Source organism: Marmota monax, unplaced genomic scaffold, assembly GCF_021218885.2.
Source record: "Marmota monax isolate L192 unplaced genomic scaffold, Marmota_monax_Labrador192_F-V1.1 WCK01_AAM20220418_F8-fsc00184, whole genome shotgun sequence".
Taxonomy (NCBI): domain Eukaryota; kingdom Metazoa; phylum Chordata; class Mammalia; order Rodentia; family Sciuridae; genus Marmota; species Marmota monax.
The window spans coordinates 2,932,726-2,953,511 of record NW_026695008.1 but is presented as its reverse complement, the minus strand read 5'-3'; the positions used below and the strand labels follow the sequence as shown (position 1 = coordinate 2,953,511).

The 20,786-nt window shown below is 40.6% G+C and overlaps 1 protein-coding gene across 1 annotated transcript in view; it reads left to right on the top strand.

Moving 5' to 3' along the window:
- The first annotated feature begins 1,008 nt into the window (after positions 1-1,008).
- The window catches only part of Vav3 (vav guanine nucleotide exchange factor 3), a 357,523-nt gene continuing 337,745 nt past the window's right edge, over positions 1,009-20,786 (top strand). The window contains exon 1 of the mRNA XM_046427576.2: positions 1,009-1,530. Within this exon, the coding sequence (XP_046283532.1) occupies positions 1,327-1,530 (204 nt within the window). The 5' untranslated portion in view covers positions 1,009-1,326. The remainder of the gene's footprint in view (positions 1,531-20,786) is intronic.

The window sequence follows — 20,786 nt, the reverse complement described above, 5'->3', positions numbered from 1 at the left end:
GAAGAATACATCTTAAAAGAGCAAAGATTCACCAAGGACCTCATTTACACGAAGAGAAAGTTCAATTTAGCAACATCTTGCTAAAAATAATTTATACACATTTTAGTTTTGAGGGGCGCTGGGAGTAAAACAGGCAGGGTTAGTCCCTAAAAGATTTAAGAAGAGCGAGTGCACTGCTTCCGCTGGTGCAAGAGTTCTAGAGGGCATGTTTCAACTTTTACAAAGGTTCCCAAAACTTAGCCCTACAAGAGCCGCCCATGCCTGGTGCGCTTTGCTCCCAAAGCTGGTCGCAAATCACTGACGCATGCGCAGTTTGGTCTCCATGTCACCGGCCTATTTTTCTCAGGCAGGTTTTTTTTTTGTGAGGTCAGCAAAAGGGCCAGAACTGCTACAGTGACAGTTCCGAGCCTGCGAGAGTAGTGAGAAACCAGCACTAAGTGAAAAACACTTCGTGTTGAGATAGGCTCCTGGTGGAGTCGTTTTTGCAGAGGTCTTCACACACATACTTTTAAAATGTCAAAAGATCTTTAGAAGAAACTAACTTGGAGGAACAGTCTGAGGAATTCTCTGTAGAAGGGACAGGACTGGAAGGGGCGAGGGGGCGCCGATCTCAAACTTTCAGGGCCGATGTGTTGTGCTTGCTTCACTACTCTGGGGAGCCCGGCTGCCCCAATTAATCTGAAGTTCCTCTGAGACCCCCCCACCCCCTTTAAAAAATTGCATCCATTGTTTAGGATGTCCCACGAGGAACCCCAACGTATTTCAGGGTTTAACCACATTCTCCAGGAAGCTACTCCAGGAGAAAATCCCTGGATGCCTGGGGTTGTGTAAACTCCGCGAATCGGAGGGTTCGCGGGTGGGCGGGGGCTCTGGGATCCCCTTTGTAGCAACCACCCCCTACTCCGCCTGCCCCTCCCCCACGCCCCGCCCTCGGCTACCGACCCCAAGCCAGGGCGGCTCGAGCGCTCCCACCCGCGCCTCTGGGGACTCGCAGACGGCAGCAAGACCGGCCCGGCGCGCTGGGCATGCTCAGTCGCGGGACGCCGGGCTCGCGAGTCGGAAGCCTGTGCTTGGTCGCCGCCGCCGAGCCGGCCGGGGCGCAAGAAGAGCGCGCGGGACTCGCTGCAGCAGCTGACCGGGTCCCAAACCAGAGTGGAGCTCTGCGTGGCGCCCCTGATCCCGCTGGCCGTGGCGCCCGAATCCTAGAACCTGCGCGGGGAAGGGACTGACGGCGGCTGGCGTCGGCGGGGCGCGGAGGAACCGCGGTAGCTGCGGCCGCATCCTCGCAGCCTGCCCCAGCCGGGTTGAATCCGGGAGCCGTCGGACATGGAGCCATGGAAGCAGTGCGCTCAGTGGCTCATCCACTGCAAGGTGCTTCCTGCCAACCACCGGGTGACCTGGGACTCAGCGCAGGTGTTTGACCTGGCGCAGACCCTCCGCGATGGAGTCCTGCTTTGCCAGCTGCTCAACAACCTCCGGGCGCACTCCATCAACCTGAAGGAGATCAACCTGAGGCCGCAGATGTCCCAGGTAAGGAGGCCGGTTGGGCGCCCCCGCCTCCTGCCGGTATCTCCCATTAATCATCTGGCTAATTTCTTTGTGTAAATGCAAACATTTAGGTGCGCTCAGCTTGCCCTGCCTCCCAGCCTTCTGCTTTAGGGACCACTTCAGCTTTTCCTGCCTTAGCTTAAAATGGTTTAGCTCTTCAGCTGCATGCTCAAGCTTTGCGTCCAGAGATGGTGCAAGGATTTCTTAAAGGCTTTCTGTGAGGCGGGAAGAAAGAAGTTGTCTTAGGGTGCCCTTCACCTATTGTGCATGTGTGTGTTTGTGTAGGGCAACAAAGAGAATTTGATCCAGCTCTTCTGTAATAACGTTGGGAAGGGATGAAACGCGGTGATGGGGTAAATTTGCTTTTAGTTTGTTCTTCTGCTTTGCGTTTTGTTCCCATGCTCTCTTGAAAGAGGAACCATGACATACATGAGGACTCTAGGAAGTGGAGGGCGTTTGGTACCATTATCTGAACAGGAATGACACTGGTCAAAGGAAGGAAAAGGAGCAGGACGCAGAGGCTGTACCCGAAGGCCCCCTGAGCTGGTGGCCAGCTGGCAAGCTGGATGGTTGTGTTTACAGCTCTGCTGAAGCCATATGAGAAGGAGTCCAGCCTCACTCAGCAGCGACAGGAAATGAAAAGTTTCACTAAAGATTCCGCTTTCTTTCATTCGGTCCTGTGCTCAGGTGATGTGGTATACATCGGACTCCCATGGCTGAGGCTTGCCCGGAGATGCCTCTGTCAGGGTTTTAAAGAAAATGCAGCCCTGGAAGGCTATGTGCTTTTTACAGCAGCTCAAAAGTCAGAATGCAGCCGAATAGTGGTTTCTTGGTCCTGTTGGAAAGTTTCTGTTCAGAAGGATGATAACACCATTCATAATCTTTGTTTTCTGTTTCTTGCTGTAAAAACCCAGTTTCAACTTAGAAGAGTTTCTTTTATGACACATTAGTCCCGTATTGATACAGTCTAAATTACTTAGCAACCCAAGTAGTGCCTTTTTAAGAAGGAACATAATTATTAAATCATATAAAGTTTATACGATTTATTAATTATGTATTTAGAGTGCATACACACGCACCTCTGGTTCTCAATGTCATTGTTTTGTGAGGGTCCCTGTACTCTTCACATTCTACACCCCTTGCCCATCTGCTTTCAGCCTTGAGCAGTCTCCAAGAAAGAACAGGCAGGTAAGAGGTGGGAGCCATATGTATTTAAACATAAGGTAAACTGTTTTAAACCCACACACAAACCTGCATAGTGATTGCTAACATTGTAGACCCTTCAACAACTGTCCCAACTCTGGATATCCTTTTGAGGGGTTTAGCAGAAATTTCTATTACGCAGGAAGCTGCAGTCAGTTGGTTAGCTAGTCCCATAGATCCCTGTTTTTCACCTTGCCTGTAGCCTCAGGAAGCAGCATGGGTCAGGATGCTTTGGCCCACCAGCACATAGTATGGTACTGTGCACATTTCCTGAAACTTAAGTTTCCTGAAACTTTCAGAGGTTGTGCATTAAGTTGTTTTCAATAATCAAGTTTTCTTGACAGTTGAAGATTACCCTTTTAAAACTTTATTTGACTGTTAACAATGGATGAAAATTTTTTTCAAATGTGTTTTGCTCTTTGCCTTTTAGAATGTATTAGATGTAATTTAATCTTTTTGATGACTAAGGATTGTCATTATAAGCATCATTAATGAAAATTGAGCACATAGAATTCTCTAAGAGCTCTATTCCCTACTGAGGGTACCACAATGAGCATAGCAGGTACTTGCCCTAAAGGGATTATTACACTCCTATCAGACAAACCACCAGGTTATAAAGAGGTAAGTGGGACAGCTAAATGTCTTCCTTAGGCTGTTTGCTTTGAGTTCATAAGATTGCCTAACCCTGAGCTTTTGGGTTCCAAATCAAGTCCAGTTCTCAAACCTGAATCTGGTAAGGCTAGCATCTGAATACAGTGGTGCCTGTTTTTGCTTCCTTGTTGATTCTTTACCACATTGTAGAGAGATAAGGTTCTGAATGGCCGAGAAGCAAGACAGATGAATTTGAATTACATAGGTCATCATTAAATCCTTATATGAGACTTATTAAATGGCTTCATGAAACACGTTGACATATTTAATATGCCTTTAGTGCTCAGACATAACTGTGTACCTAATGTTCACTTTTAGGAGTAATAGATTCCAATTACAATTTTAAAAGAATCACAAAGGTTTATAGTTCCTTTAGACTGACATCTATAAATATTCCTGCCTCATACATTTTTCTTGGGAAAAGTTCTGAGGTTCCCACTACATCAGCTGTGTGCATTGTGTATGTTGAATAATCTGTTAACCTAGTACATTCCAGACATTCAAGCCAACAGTTTCTTCTTTGGAATTTAGAGGTCATTACCACTACTTATCTCTTCACTATGTTAAGAGTCAATCTGAGTTAGTCTACCTGAGCTAGGTTCTATTGAAGATATTAATTTTATATAGACTATTTTCTTAAGCATATGATTTTCTAAGACAGGAAATAACTGGAAGCTCTTACTTTAGAGTTTTATGACATTTTGAAACTGCTATGAGCAGATGCTGACAAAGGAAACTTTAATTTATTGATGTTTTACTTATTGCCTGTTTTTAGTTTTTCACAAAGAGGCTATAAAGTGACTAGTCTCGTTTAATAATAAAGGTGTTTATTCCAGTGAGTGGGATTTTTTTCATTTTGTCAGCATTCTGCCTTGTTTGCATTTAAAAAATAAATAGCCATGCAAATAATGATTGCTCAGTTATAAGTGATTCTTGAAGTCTTCGTAAGTACTCCAGTCTTCTTCAAAACAGAAGCATAACAGGGATCCCACTCTCTTGCTGTTCTTCCTGGCTGTGGACAGCAGTCTCTTTTTGGTCTTGCCATCTTGGTTAGACAGTGATCTTCTCTAGTTCAGAAACAAGTACTTTTTAATATTGATTTAGTTTTTGTTTTTATTTATAATGGATAAAAGAGATACATATCACTTTTAGTTTCACTTTAATATGTTCCTTTTATTATAAAGATTAAAATTAAGTAAAATCCAACTGGACATTGAAAATACAGATTTATTTTTCATCCAAAACAACACTCTAGATAGGACATAAAGCACACCAATGATTCTGGAGAAGATGGGCCTACTGGTGATGACTATATTAGGGGTGCCTTGTGAAAGGGTGGGGGTTATTGGCTTGATGTCATTTTCAGTGGCTAAGACGGTCTCAATGAACACCTAAAACCAACCATAGCTCTGTCATTAATGGAATGATTTTAGTCTTATTTTGAGATTAATGGAATGATTTTAGTCTTATTTTGAGATTTAAAGTTTTCCTTTATATTATATCTTAGAGTGGTAGTACTGCATTTGATGAGTTTACTGACCACTGTGTACAGTATGTTAACTTTGAATTGTCCTAAAATGAATTATTCAGACTTTAAGGATTTCTTCAACAAACACTTGCTTATTCCTACTGTGTGCTAGGCATTAAGATACTGGTTTGGAACAGTAAACAAACTTGACAAAGTCCCTGCCCTGAAGGGATTTACATGTTAGTGGAGGAGATGGACCATAAAAAGTAAATGACCATATAATGTATAATGAGGACGTTTGAAGCTAGGTGAAGGAACAGAGAGAAATATGACGTGATTTTGTCAAAGGTGATTTATGCGATCTGTGGAAGACAGCCAAGAAAGCCCTCTTTGTTGTGGTTTCAGCTGGGCAGGGACCTAAAGGGAGTGAGGGAATGCAGGGATGTGGATGCTTTAAAAAAGAATATTCCTAGAGGGGTATGAAATGCAAAAGTCCTGAGGTAGTTAACTGCAGGCACAGTGGAGGACCAGCAAGGCAAGGGAGGCTGGGGGAGAATGAGTGTGGCTAAGAGTGGTAGGGATGAGGTCAAGAGAAAATGTGAACCCAATTTTTAGGGTTTAGGGGCCTTATAAGGACTTTGGCTTTCACTTTGAGTGAAATGGGAAGCCAGCTGAAGTTTGAGCAAAGGCATGTTGTGACCTCAGTAACTTTTTCAACAGAGTCACTCTGGCTGCCATATGATGAGTAGCCTGTGGAGCAGCAAGGATAGAGGCAGTTGGGAGAGTTCTACCATTTAGACAAGAGATGTGGTTTCTCTGACCAAAGCAGCAGCAGCAGCAGCAGCAATGGATATGAAATAGAAGAGCTCTGGATGTATTTTGAAGGTCCAGCCAAGGATCTATTGATGAACTCACATGAGTGTTATGAGAAGAGAGGAATCAAAAATGACTTTAGTACTGTAATCCCAGTGGCTCGGGAAGCTGAGGCAGGAGGATCTCAAGTTCTAGACTAGCCTCAGCAACTTAGGCCCTGAGCAACTTAGCAAGACCCTATCTCAAAAAATAAAAAGGGCTGGGGATATGACTCCATGGTCAAGCACCCCTGTGTTAAATCCCCAGTACCACCTGCACCACTCCCTGCAAAGAATGGCTCCAGAAGCTTTGAACCCAGCTATTGGAATGATAGAGTTTCCATCTACTGGGATGGAAAAGACTAGAGGAAAATAGTTTTGAGGGTTTGTGTAGGAGGAAAGGAGTAGGAGCTGGAGCTAGTTATGTTTGAAATGCCCATAGACATCTGGATGGAGATGCTGAGCAGGCAATTGAAGAAGTCTGGTATGTAGATATAAATTGGGAGTCATCAAGGTGTAGATGGTGCTTAAAATCATGAGATTGGATGGTATCATCTGGGAGTAGTGTAGAAAGAAGAGAAAAAGTTGGGTTAAGACATTGGGTTACATAGAAGGGAGAGATCAAAACAAACAAACAAACAAAACCTCCCACCATTATCCAAAAAGAATGTCGTCCCATAATCTTTTTGCCATTTGTTAGGTTATTCTTGGAATTTTCCAACATAATTTTAAACTCATAACCTGTCAGGGTCTTCTCAGGTATAGTATCATGGCACCATAAAGCATCCTGAGCACTTGTTCTATTGGTGTAGTTAGTGGCACAAGCTGAATCACTGTGACTTTGTTGATGAGGTACAGTCCCTCAGCTGCCAAGGTGAGGAAAACAGAGCTATTTTTTTAAAGATGGAAAATATTGTATTTGTCCTGCAAATGGGTTTATTCAACATAGATTCTATACCTTTCCTAGTTTTCAAATGCAATGGATCCTTTTATTATTTTTCATAAACTCTGTATAGTCTGTTACTGATCGTTCCCTTTTTCCCAAAGCACCGTCTCCCCTTTACTCTCACCGTTCTGTATGCTCCAGTTCTCTCCTGTCTCTTATTCATTCTCAGCTTCCTTTGGCAGCTTCTCTGTCTAAACTTTCCTTAAACAGGTTAAAGTTTTCTCTTTAGTTGTCTTTTCCTTTCATATTCTCTTCCCCGGATCATCTCATGACATCCATGGTCTGACTCTATCATGATGGCACCAAATTCACATTGACGTTCTAGGTCTGCTTTTTTTATGCCCCTTGCCTCCATTGTTATAGTCACTTTAGGGGTGGAGTCTGATCACTGGAGAAAAAAATTCACTCACAGAAAAGTTGGAATGGATTGGACAGAGCAGAAGTGAGCATTAGTAAAACTATGGCTAAAGTCCAGTCAAGAGAGGAGGGGGCCAGGAGAGGAGGGAGGGAGGGGGAGGGAGGGAGGGAGGGAGAGAGGTGTGTACACAAAAGATTAGAGAAGAGTTGGAATGGATAGGACTTGGGGACCTGTTCCTGCAGAGAGTGGACCATATCTAGGCTGAGCCCCGGATTTCAGGCTTGTGTGACTGATGGAGGAGGGGCAGATGCAGAGGGAAAAGGAGCAAGTTCAGAGGGAGACCTTGGGCTTGAAGTTACTACTAGTTACCCTCCAGCTTCTCAGATTCAAGCTGCCCACTCTGTCACTACCCCTTTCTTTATGGCTTATTCTACTAATACCTAAAGTCCACCAATCTTTTGAACTCATTGCTTCTACCACCTCTTCACTGCCTTCATGGCTTCATTTCCTTCCTACTTAGCTTAAATACCATAGCTGTTATAATTACTTCCTTGGCTTCTTTTATTTATCTTGCTCATTTGGGTAAACACAATTCTGGTCAAATCCAACTTTCTACTTATTTCCCGCCTACAGCTGAGATGAGGGAGGAAAACCCATGCTACATTGACTTCTCTCACTTTAAATTTATGACTTCAGGTGGGCACCATACACTACCCAGTCATCTCATAATATTTCTCAAAGTAGGGTCCAAGGACTCCTGGAAATTCCCAGGATGCTTTTAGGGATTCTATAAGGCAAAGCCTCTTTATAATATTCAGACCTTATTTGTCTGTGAATTCTAACTTTCTAAAAAGTGCATGGTAGAGATTTCCAGAAGCTATTTCCAGAAGCTATGTGGTATTGCTGATTTCCTTGCTATGGCTAGTGGTGGAATACTTGCTTGAGATTTCTTTACAGATTTCTTAGTTTAGAATTCTAGTATTACACATTGATAGATATGAGCCCCCCAAACAAAAGCTGCTGAGAGTTCTCAATAATCACTTTTCTTAAGAGTGTAGAGGGGTCCTGGCACCAAAAAGTTTGAGAACCATTCTAGATCATTTATATTTTTGTCTCTCCTGCATGACTATTTAGTACCTTTTCTTCTTTCCTGTGACCCCCACTCTTTTTCTGAACTGATGACCTTGCTTCCTAATCCACTGAGAAAATAGATAAAATCAGAAAGAGTCTCCTCTAGCTACCACCCTCCTATATCTGGGTCCAGAAATGGTGCTTCCTCTCCTTTAACGTGAGTGAATGAACAGTGCTCCTGGCAGAGGCCAGTTTCTCCTTTACTTTTCTCCCCATTCTCCCCTGCATCATCACTTCTCTTCTGGATCTTTTCCATTTCCAGGCGCTATCATCTCCCTCATTTGATTCAATGCATGTTTTCAAAGTAGGACCGCAAAGACTTGCTAATGAACGTTGGGTGTGATGGAGAGTGACTCAAGGTTTGACCTGAACTACGGGGGCAGGTGGTCAGTCAACTTCCTTAAAACTGTTTGTTGGTTCCTCATGGACCACAGATACAATCCACAGTCCTTAGAAAGCATACAGAGGTTGATGGTCTGGTGCTGCATCATCTCTCCAAGCTCCCTCCATTCTGCATTCCTGACCTCTTCATGGTTTCTTGAATGAGCCGCCATGTTAAATGACTTGGTGTAAATGCATGTTCCTGTTCCTTTCTTTTTGACATATCTTCCTCATTTGTCTGAAAATTCAGTTCCAGAGTCACCTTTGCAGTGGGTCTCCCCTGGCTGCTTCTCAGAGGCAGCAGATCCCATGCCGCTGTTGTGGTGCACATAGTGCAAGGAATGTTGTACTCCACCCATCTTGCATTTTTTTTTCTTATTTGCTTTCCTCTAGGCTATGACTTGCTTGAGGCCATCGTAGGTAATTTACTGATGTACACCTCTGGAAGTTGACACAGGAGTCATACATAACAGTCATACATAAATAGGCATAAATTCATCAGTGAGTTGAAAATGACTCCTCATTTACTAGCTTTTCAAAGATATCTATATAAATTTAAAAAAAATAAGATACTCAGCACTAGCCATTTCATTAAAATCCCAAAATACCTGCCCATTAAATGCCATTATTAATTATAGTAGAGGACATTATTCTTCCACTTACCAATAGAGTGACTTTGAGATAGTGGATGATCCTGTTTTTCAGCTTTCTCATCGATAAAATAGATGTACTCAAAGAGTCTACCTTGTAGGGTTATCGTGAGGACCAGATGAATTAATTAACTCCCTGATTGGCATGTAAGTGCATGAGAGACACTGTTTTTATTATAACTATTGTTAGCACTTCTGCACACCTCCTGTGCATTATCTCATTGAATTACCACAACACCATGGGGCAGGAACTGTCATTTATCCCCAAGTGATAGACACTGTCTGGGGCCAAGAGGGGTTTAGTAACTTGCATAGTTCATGGTAGAGCTAAAATTAGAATTAGAGTATTTAAGGTGAACTGAATTCCTCTCAGCAAAACTACTGGCACATCTGAAGGTGACCTGCCATGGAATTTTCTTTAATTCTGTTGTATTGTTCTTTTCCAGTGTTCCTTGGAGAAATGGTCTCTAATGAGCCTCCTAGCTATTAATAACAGTGCTCCATACTAGTCAGATATTGAGTCAATAATGTTGGTTCAGAATGCTGAATATACCACCTGAATGATTTTATACACATTTATCTCACTACTTAGAAAAATGGGGATTAGACCTTTGGCAGGATATGATGGGAGAAGGAAATACAATCAGATAGAAAAACTAAGGACAGTTGATGAGAGAAAAAGAGAAAGTGAATATAGCTGGTCCCTTTTGACCTTTTAATATTGTCTTTTGACAGTTGGCCTTGGGCATGTGGTTTCACTCTGTTCTTGTTTCAGGAGGGCCTACATTTCCCTGGGAAGCAGTAACACTGTTGTTATAAATGCTATGCTTTGAAATGGTTTTCTATCTCTTTCTCTGCATTTTAACTATCCTTGCCAATGTATAGAAACCCATCATTAGCTATTATTTGGAATCTTATCACACCCCCTCCACACCTCATCAGCAGAGACCCTTCATGTTGTTAAGACCAACCATAAGTTTACATTCTGCATTTATCCAGTCTTGGGCATTTAGTGTACAATATCATGAACAGAAAAGGTAGTTACTTTTGATCTCCATGGAAAATTATTTTGGAATTATATTTTGTGCTGCTGAGTGTGCTTTCAAAATATGTTTTGCAAGGGTTGCAGCTAGCCTGTAAGCTGCTTACGTAACAGGAAGCCAGCAGCATATGCTACTCACATGGGAGTTCTCTAAAAGGTCAATTAATATGGAATATTTAATGATATACTTGATACTCACCTTCCATGATTTTCAAAGTGCTTGTTTTAAAATAGATCTGCAACAGCTGGTCTGACTAAACAAGCATCATGTCCCTTTCTGCCTTTTCCTGGGATCATCAAGGCAGTATGGTTAGATGAAAAGGCTTCAGGTCAAGAATCTGGAGAACTAGGTCCTAGTCCCAGCAGGCTGTGTGACCTCATGATATTTGCTTCTCTTTGCCTCTGCCTTGTACCCTTAGAGCAATAGTAGCAGATACATGTATAGTCTCATTTGGAAGTTTTATGGTTTCATGAAGATTGGGTGGAGTCCCAGTCATGACACTTAATGATATGGGGACCCTGGGAAAGTTACTTTATTTGTTGAATCTCAGTTTCCTCATCTGATGGACAAAAAAATAGTGAAACCTAACTTTTCAGAATTTTGGCAAGAATTAAATAATATATTTCAGTGCCTAGTGCACAGTAGGTACTGAGTAAGATTATTTCCTTCCACCTCTGCCTTCCATTCCCCAACCTCAAAAGCCTGTGAGGCAGGAAGAAGATCTTATCACCACTCTACAGAGGAGGAAATTTAGAGGCATAATGGCTAAAGGGCTTTTCTCAAGGTCACACAGACAGGAAGTGGTGAAGACAGGACTTGAATCCAACTGTCCTAATTCCAAATTCAGCAAAAATTTCCTGTTCTAGCTGCCAAACACAGTGGGTATACAGTGAATTGCATGAGGAAATGATTGGGAAAGTGCAAAAAGCCAGGCATGCTCTGTAAATGCAAAATGACACTGTATTATTTTGCACTGAAAATATATTTAAAATAATGGTACCTGTTTTCATTTGTTTTATAGTCTAATTAGTTTACAGATTATTTGCTTTTTGGCAGCTGGCTTCTGGATTATCTGCTTTCTGTGTGTCTCTGGTTTCATGCATGTGAGTCGATTAACTAAATCATTAGGTTGCCTGCTAACTATTAGGCTTTGTAGTAGATGTCAAAGACTCAAAGGAAAATAAAACTCAGGCCCTGACCCTTTGTCACATGCATTCTATGCAGCATGAATTTTGCTGCAGAGTTGCCCGTATGTAACAGGGGTACAGAAAGGGAGCTATTTGAATTAGAGTGAATGGGCAGCAAATATTTGGTAGATGGGTAAATGCCCTTCTGGATTTTGTTGATATGGAAGGTGTGATACCAATTCAAAATGGATTTTTTCATGTGTATGCATGGCTCAAATAATTTCTCTCCTTTCTGTCAGGATTTGTTTAGAACCTCCAATGTATAGAGCACCAAAGGTATAAAGACAAATCACATGAAACTTCTGCTTTTGGGAGGCTGGAAGAAAATAGACTTGACCTTCAGGTCGGGCTTTGACAGGAATGCAGAAAGGAAGTAAGTCACTGGGTGCTGCAAGGCTGGTGCAAAAGCACATGCAGCTGGGGTGGGGTGGGGGAGATATGAGACCAGGAAGAGGACAGACCATGAGTGGTTACTAGAGAGGAAGAAGTTTTGAGAAATAAAAGTGGGTGGGGAAAGGAGTACGTGAGACTAGGAATGTGCAGACAGCAGACCTTAGTGATGTCCCCAATTAGACAGTTACTTTCAGCAATGATGAAATATCCTTAATAGCATCAGTACTAGAATTTGGCTGTACCATTTGCATTTGGCATTGGAGACATTTGAGTATATCTTTTTTTTGGGGGGGGGTTACTGAGGATTGAACTCAGGGCCACTCAACTACTGAGCCACATCCCCAGCCCTATTTTTGTATTTCACTTAGAGACAGGGTCTCACTGAATTGCTTAGCACCTCACTAAATTGCTGAGGTTGGCTTTGAACTCACGATCCTCCTTCCTCAGCCTCCCAACCTTCTGGGATTACAGATGTGCTCCACTGGGCCCTGCTAAAGTATCTGTATCTTTGGTATGCAGATTTGAGCATCTGATGCTCATGGATGGCTTATTCTTTTGACCATCTTGAAAGCTGAGGGAGAAAAGACTGTTAAGACAGTCAAACTGTTCAACGCTCATCTAAAGTGCTGAAAGTAAAGAGACCTGCTCGTTCTCCCTCTAACCTCCCGACTTGCCCTGTCTCCCTTCCTCACACCTGCTGAACCACTTATTAGCCTCCCTGTGCTCTTTCATTGACTGACATTGCCTTCTTCCCTGGTCCTTCCTGGTCTTAGTTGTATACTCCTGAGTCTAGAAAAGATCAGCCTTTCCACTTTCACTCCCAATCCCCTTTTTTTCTAGGACATCACACAAGCAGTCACCCTAGCCCTGGGGCACTGGCCTCCACAGGCTTTGCTGCCCGTGTGCAGGGGCTGCAGAGAGCTGCCAGAGAAGTGACACCATGTCTTGCCAGCCTTGTATGTCTTATTGGCCTTTTCTGATTCCCCAAGTCAAACTCCAGCCCTCCAAATTCCACACACAAGGAATCCCCAAATCTGCCCTTGTCCTTCCAGGTTTGGCTGGTCCTCATCATTACCACCCAGTCTCCCTGATTTCTTGGCTTGTCCTCAGCCCATCCTTTACCACTCCCCAAGTGGTGACCATGATGATTACAGCTATTAGAAGTAGCTAGTGTTCCAAACTTTGCAAGATACATTCATATGTCCTTTTTTTTTTGGTCTTCTGACTCTTGAGAAAGAGTTTCAGGTCTTCAAGGCAGTATTAAATAAATGAAAATTCTAGAGAGGACAAGGTGCCATGAGTACTTTGGTTCTGAGAAGTAGTACACAGTACACTAGACATACTTTTTCTGTTTTTTTGGTCTCCTGAGTGCAGAGTGTGCTTGAGTGAGCATTACTGATGAGACAGAAACTCTTGAGTCACATTTTTCAGTTCCCAGCACTCTCTAAGCTGCCTGTTCCCTCTTATAATCAGCTCACAGCATCTGCTCATTTTTGTACCCCCCCACTTTGGTGCAGTGTTATGATTCAGTAGTGCAACCTTCTCTTGATCATATGTGCAATGCCTAAAAGAGAAAGTGCCTCTAGAATAGTTCTGTCACTTTTTGATACTCTGCTGTATGTTCAGCAGGAGATATTTAGTTCTTCAAATGTAAGGAAACATTGGTGGGCTATGGAAAGTGAGTAAGCTCAGGCCACACAAAAAATGTGTGACTTCACATTATTTTTGATGACAGAATAATTGGAAAAATAATCTTGAATCTGCCCAGAGACTACTTTGGGATTCAGTAGACTAAATCAGCTCATCTTCAATAAGAAGAAAGCAGGAATCGAATGCTCTGGAGCTCAGAATAACACTAACACAAAAGTTGTGGGTACTTCTAGAGATACTGTTTAAGAAAAAATGTGACATAATTGCTATTAACATCAGTGTTAGGTTCTAAACATGAAGCTGGTCACTCTCTCTCTCTCTCTCTCTCTCTCTCTCTCTCTGTGTGTGTGTACACAGATATAAAATTTGCTCCATTTCAATCCCCAGTACTTCAACTTTCCCTCCTCTATTCCTTCCTCCTGTTCCTCGTCCTCTACTCTACTTGTCTTCTACTTATTTTTTATTTATAATTGGTGTTTAGTAGATACACATAGAGGTGAAATTCATCTTGGTATATTCATATATATCCATAGCATAATTTGGTCAAATTCATTCTGCAGCTCCTGCCTTTACCCATTCCTCCTCCCTCCCCTTCAATCCCCTTTCTCTGCTCCACTCATCTCCCATCTATTTTCCTGGGGGTCCTGCTTTTTATTTCCTTATTTGAGAGCAAATCTTTGACCTTTGATTTTGAGTGTGTCTGATTTCCTGGAAAAGTTTCACTCATACATTGCTGGTGGGACTGCAAATTGGTGCAACCACTATGGGAAGCAGTATGGAGACTCCTCAAAACTTGGAATTGAACCATCATTTGACCCAGTTATCCACTCCTCCGTATATACCCAAAGGACTTAAAATCAGCATACTATAGGGACATAACCACATCAATGCTTACAGCAGTTCAATTCATGATACTAAGCTATGGAACCAAGGCACCCTTCAGCAGATGAATGGATTAAGAAAATGTGGTATATATCCACAGTGATGCTCTCCAGTTCCATTCATTTACTAGCAAATGAATGAATTTCATTCTTTTTTTATGGCTGAGTTAAACTGTTGTGTGTGTACACGTGTGTGCACATGTGTGTGACATTTTCTTCATCCGTTCATCTGTTCAGGTGATGGGCACCTCAGCTGGTTCCATAACTTGACTATTGTGAATTGTGCTGATATAAACATTGATATGCCTATATCACCACAGTATGCTGATTTTCATTCTTTTGGATAAATACTGAGGAGTGGGATAGCTGGGTCATATGGAGGTTCTATTCCTAGTCTTCTGAGGAATTTCCATACTTTTCCATAGTTGATGTAGTAGTGTGCAGTCCCATCAGCAGTGTATGGACCTTTCCTCCACATTCTCACCAGCATTTATTATTTGTATTCTGTTTTTAAATTTAATTTTTATTCTTTTTTATATATACACATGACAGTAAAGTGTATTTTTACATGTTATATATACACGGAGTATAACTTCCCATTTTTATGGTTGTACATGGTGTGGAGTCACACTGGTCGTGTATTCATATATGAACATACAAAAGTTATGTCCAATTTATTCTATTGTCTTTCCTGTTCCCATACCCCTTCCTTCTCTTCATTCCCCTTTGTCTGATCCAATGCACTTCTTTTCTTCCCTGCACCCCTCCCCGCTTATTGTGTGTTAGCAGCTGCATATCAGAACATTTGTCCTTTGGTTCTTTGGGATTAGTTTATTCTACTGAGAGTGATAGTCTCCGTTTCCATACATTTACCAGCAAATGCCATAATTTCCGTCTTTATGGCTGAGTAATATTCCAGTATGGATATATACCACATTTTCTTTATCCATTCATCTGTTGAAGGGTGCCTAAGTTGGTTCCATAGCTTAGCTATCGTGAATTGAACTGCTGTAAGCATTGATGTGGTTATGTCACTATAGTATGCTGATTTTAAGTTCTTTGGGTATATACTGAGGAGTGGATAACTGGGTCGAATGATGGTTCAAGTCCAAGTTTGAGGAGTCTCATAGTGGTTGCACCAATTTGCAGTCCCACCAGCAATGTATGAGTGAAACTTTTTCCATACATCCTCTCCAACATTTACTGTTACTTGTATTCTTGATAATTGCCATTCTGACTGGACCAAGATGAAATCTCATTGTAGTTTTAATTTGCATGTCTTTAATTGCTAGAGATGATGAACATTTTCTTTCATACATCTGCTGACTGATTGTATTTCTTCTTCTGTGAAGTGTCTTTTCAGTTCCTTTGCCCATTTATTGATTGGGTTATTTGTGTTTTTTAGTGTTAAGTTTTTTGAGTTCGTTATATATCCTGAGGATTAAATGCTCTATCTGAGGTGCAGGTGGCAAAGGTTTTCTCCAGTTCTGTAGGGTCTCTCTTAACAGCCTTGATTGTTTCCTTTGCAATGAAGAAGCTTTTGAGTTTGATACCATCCCATTTATTGATTCTTGTCTTGTTAAGGAATTTGTTTCCTACACTGACAAGATGGAGAGTTGGGCCTGATCCTCATTTTAACTGGAGTGAAAGTTTGAAAATATTTATGCAGAAGCTTAGATAGTTAAGTTCACATGGAATTTTTAATCTTTTTTGACTATGTAGTTCTAATTAATATCCCCAGTTCAGAAAAAAATGAGAAAGGTAAAATAATTTAATTAGCTTCTTCTATGCCTGTTTTGGTAAATGATTTAATTTTTTCCCTTTCATGTTTAGTAAATGATCCAACAATTTCAGTGATGTATGTAAACAAATTTCTCACCTTTCCCCATAACACTAAGCTATTTGACATCCTTGCCCTTTTGGCCCTGGGTTTTACATAAAATAAACTAAATTAAAAATGCATTTAAAATAACAAAAGTTCTATCACATCTATAGAAGAAAATATAAAATATATGATTTAAACATAATATGAATGCAACAAACAAAACTTCTTCTATGCTGCTTTTTAGACAGTCTCTTTGTTCAAACTCTAATCCTCAGGACTTCAATTAACACACTATTCCTATAAACTGGTGAGGCAATATGGTGTAACTTTCAAGCATATCACCTTGAATGCCTCAAATTATCTTCAATTCATACCATTTATACTCTTGGACAATTTTACTACTCATATTTCCACATTAATAGAGATGACTATAACTATTTGTAATCTCTCAAGGATTAAGTTATTTGAAGTAATGTATATTGCTTCATATAAATTCAGCATTTGGAAAAAAGATACTCAATAAATGTAAATTTCATTCATTCAGCCTTTTCTTTAAATCTAAGTAAGTAATAGGTTGCAAGTTAAGATGGGAAGGAGGGCTAGCTAAAATCTGCAAATCATACACTCAAGAACTCAAAAAGCGTATTGCTCTTGGATTATGAAGAATGAACCAAGTTATATTCCATGCTTCATGAGGCTATGAGGAAGGATGGTCCTGTTTGAATGAATCTTTATAACAAGTGACTTAATTGTTCAAAGGGTTACATACTATTTTGGAGCTGGAAAAATCCTTAGAGATAGTTCTAGTTGAGCATCTCAGTTCTAAATATGAGCCACCTAAGTGTGTGCAGTGATTTGACCACAGTCACTTGGTTTGGCAAAACTAGTCCAGGCCCAGGTTTCCTGACTGTAGTGCACACCTTTTCCCAGACTACTAATGACTTGGACCTCCAGAGAAGTTTGAAATCATGCTTACCATTTTTTAAATATATTTTTTTAGAAAGTACTTCAGTGAATCCCTTATTATAAAGACCTATTCTCTCCCATCCACTTATTAATTTACTTTTTTTCATTTTGGAATATAGTGGTATAGGGGAATTGGTAAGGGTAGAAATATAAGGCCTCAAACTTAGTAGCCCAGAACTCTCTGGGAGGATTGACAGCATTGGAAAATTATTCAGTAATGAAAACTAGAAAATCAAAAATTTGATACTTACACGAGTAAAACCTCAGCTATCCAGAAACGTGGCCATCCAGAATTACTCAATTCCTAAGAAGGCTGAAGTTTTGCCATTAAATCAGATAACAAAGTGTGTCCCTCATTCCTGAAAATATGAATATTTGTGTGCATATTAGTGTCACCTTAAATGTTTTTCCTAAATTGCAAGTTCCATAAAGTTGGAGACCATTTGTTTTTCAGTACCAACCACAGAGGTACTGCCATGAATGGCTATTGTGTGACCCATAATGAACGCTTAATATTAGCCTTAGTTTTGGTTGGACAGGAATGCTAGATTTTATTGTCTTTCTTAGTCACAGGATAAAAATTTTAGAACAGTCTGTCAGTTGTCATGCAGTGGGAGGCAATATAGTATATTAAAAGGATATGGACTTTGACATTAGGCAGGCCTGGGTTCAGATCACATCCTGTTAGCTGGGTGGCTGTGGGCAAATCCCTCTCTCAGCCTCTTAGATTTATCCCCAGTTCACAAGTAAGAAAACTAACTGGATAGTGTTGTGAAGAGTGTGTGAGCATAGATGGGCAAAATACCTAGCACAGTGTTGTGAAGAGTTGTGAGCACAGATGGGCAAAATACCTAGCATACCTAGTGGTGGGCCTTTGATAAGGCCCTTTCTCTTCTGTTGCACCTGACTACTTTTGTTGTATAGAGTTTTCCTCACAGTTCTTTGGTGATTGTATCATTTGCTGATCTATGGCAAACTTTTTTTACCTCTGTTATATTCTTTGTGCAGATGTTTTATTCAGACTCGTTGAACCTAGGACTTGGAATATTGTGACTTTAAAAACATGTCACTTGAGTAATTTTTAATCTGTTGATAATTTCATATGTAATAGCTGTAATTCAACAAAAGCCAGAAAAACAACTCTCTACCTGGAATTGGGATACCCGCATTCAGATGTTTGCTCTGTGACTGATAGGATCAGTGATCTCTGAGCCTTAATTTACACAATTTCTCTGGGCCTCTGTTTTCTCTGTGATAACCAGGGGAGATGGTAGTATTGTATGTCAGAAAGGACAGAGACTTTAGAATTCAGGTTTTTGGATCTGCTGCTGATTAGCTGTATGATTTAGCCGGCTCTTTCACTTCTTTGTTCTTTGAGCTTCTAGTTACAGACAATGCTGTCTATACTTTAGGCCTTTATAAGGATTAGATAATGCGTGATACGTTCTTGCCTCAGAGCTTCCCACTTTGCACGCTCTTAACAGCAGAGTGGCAAAAAGTTCTTCTGCTGAATACTGACTGTTATGGTTAGTGGTATTAACTTCTGCTTCCCCAGGTAGTTGAAACATTCAGCAGGAGATCATAATTACTACAGCTGACGAATTTTAAGACACTGATCAGTTTTCTTGAGGTCATATAGGAAGTAATGATGAAGTATGTAGCTGTGAAATTGAGGAATAATTTGCCTTATTAGTATGTTCCCTGTTTATGTAATCAGTCACTTGGGCTATTTCCAGTGACATTTAATAATATTATGATTCTCTATGTCCTTGTATAGCTAATTTCTTCCCGTTGGATTATTTCCTTCAGCTTTATTTTTGAAGGTGGAATTTCTGGGTCAATGGTTCACAAACCCATTTGCAGCTCTTGTTCATAAACTTCCAGATAGTTTGCAGAGAAACATTTCCGATGAACAAAGAAAAAAGGACAGATTTCTGGAGACTTGGTTAAAAAATGAAGACTTCGGTGTCATTTTAGTTTGATTCCAGTCTCAGTTGCCTGTTTATTCAATGACTGAGCAAATTACTTAACCTCTCTAAATCTATCTTCTTATTTGTGAAGTGGGACAAGAGTAGCAGGCTCTTTATCTCTGTCAAGCTTTTAGTTGGTGCAGGTATTTATAGTGCCCATCTTCATTGTCTGTCTTGAATCTATCTGTGCTGTCCACTGCTTACCTGCCTTTCACTTGGACCATATGCCACCTTACAACAATCCCATCTCCCAACTGCATCATCAGTAGTCCTAAAAACGATGAGAAATGCACCCCCCCACACACACACACACAAAGCACTGATCTGATCTTGTGAATCCCTTTGTAACTTTAGAATGCTTCCCTGCCCTGTGAGGGTGAAGACCAAAATCCCTAGTAAGACCCTTTGTGATCTGACCTTGCAGCCTCATCTCTATCTCTCCTGCTTGTTCTCCAGCAATCACCTGGGCTATCCTTCCATTTCCAGAATATTTTACCCCATTTTTTCCCTAAGACTTGAAACTTGCTGTTTTGTATTTTGTTTCTTTGTTTTCAAATCACAATTTGCCGTAACTCCTCCTGGCAGATTCTTGTTTCATGACTGATTTTCCTGTTAGACCTAAGCTTCTTGATGCTAGGGGCTTCTCACATTTTATTCACTGCTGATTCCTCGGGACTAACACAATGCCCAGCTCTTGTGCTAAGTGAATAATTAGTAATCTTTAGATAACAAAATACACAATGACTGTTACTATTATTAGCAGTAAACACAGGAGAGAAAAAAAGTCTAATTTGTTAAAAGCTTTTGTGATTTCAAATTACTCTGAAACTAAAAATGCAGGTATTTTTCAAGGATGATTAAAAACTCAAATGCATTTTGTAATGACATAAGATCTTGCTTACTTTTTTCTCATATAATATTTCACCTTAATGAGGGCAGGTCTGAAGAGGGGGCACATACTTGTAGCAAGCCTAGTTTAGTATCAAGCAATCTTTTATCTTAGCCAACATTCTTCATGCAAGACCTATAATAACATTACCTGAACCATCCAGGAAGCTGGGCAGAGCATTATCTTGGGTCAAATAGCATAGCAGAAGGACTTAATGATGAAGATGAGCATTCCTAAGAGATTACATTATGCCTGGTACACTTCCTTTCATTTGAGACCTCCAGCTCTCCATGTCCCAGAAAGGCAAGCTACATTTTTTTACCTCTGCAAGTCCAAAACCACATTTTGGTCTTTGAGAGGAGAGTTTATTTTCACTCATCCATTTAACAATATTTATTGAACATATACCATAGCCAAAACCCTGTTTAGCACTGATGATATAACAAAGAACTGGGATTACAAGAGAGGGGTGTGTGTGTATAAAAATAATATATAAATAATATATATTATATATATATATGATGGTTCATATGTGTGTATATATATGATGGTTTATTTAATTGTGTATATGGGTGCATATATGTATATATGTGTGTATATGTGTATATATATATGTATATGCATATACACACATATATGTAATATATGTGTGTGTATGAATTTTTATTCTTTTTTGATATATGTGACAGTAGAGTGCATTTTGACATATTATACATACTTATTCTTGTTAGGATCCCATTTTTGTGGTTGTATATGATGTCGAGTTTTCCTGGTTGGGTATTCATATACAAACTT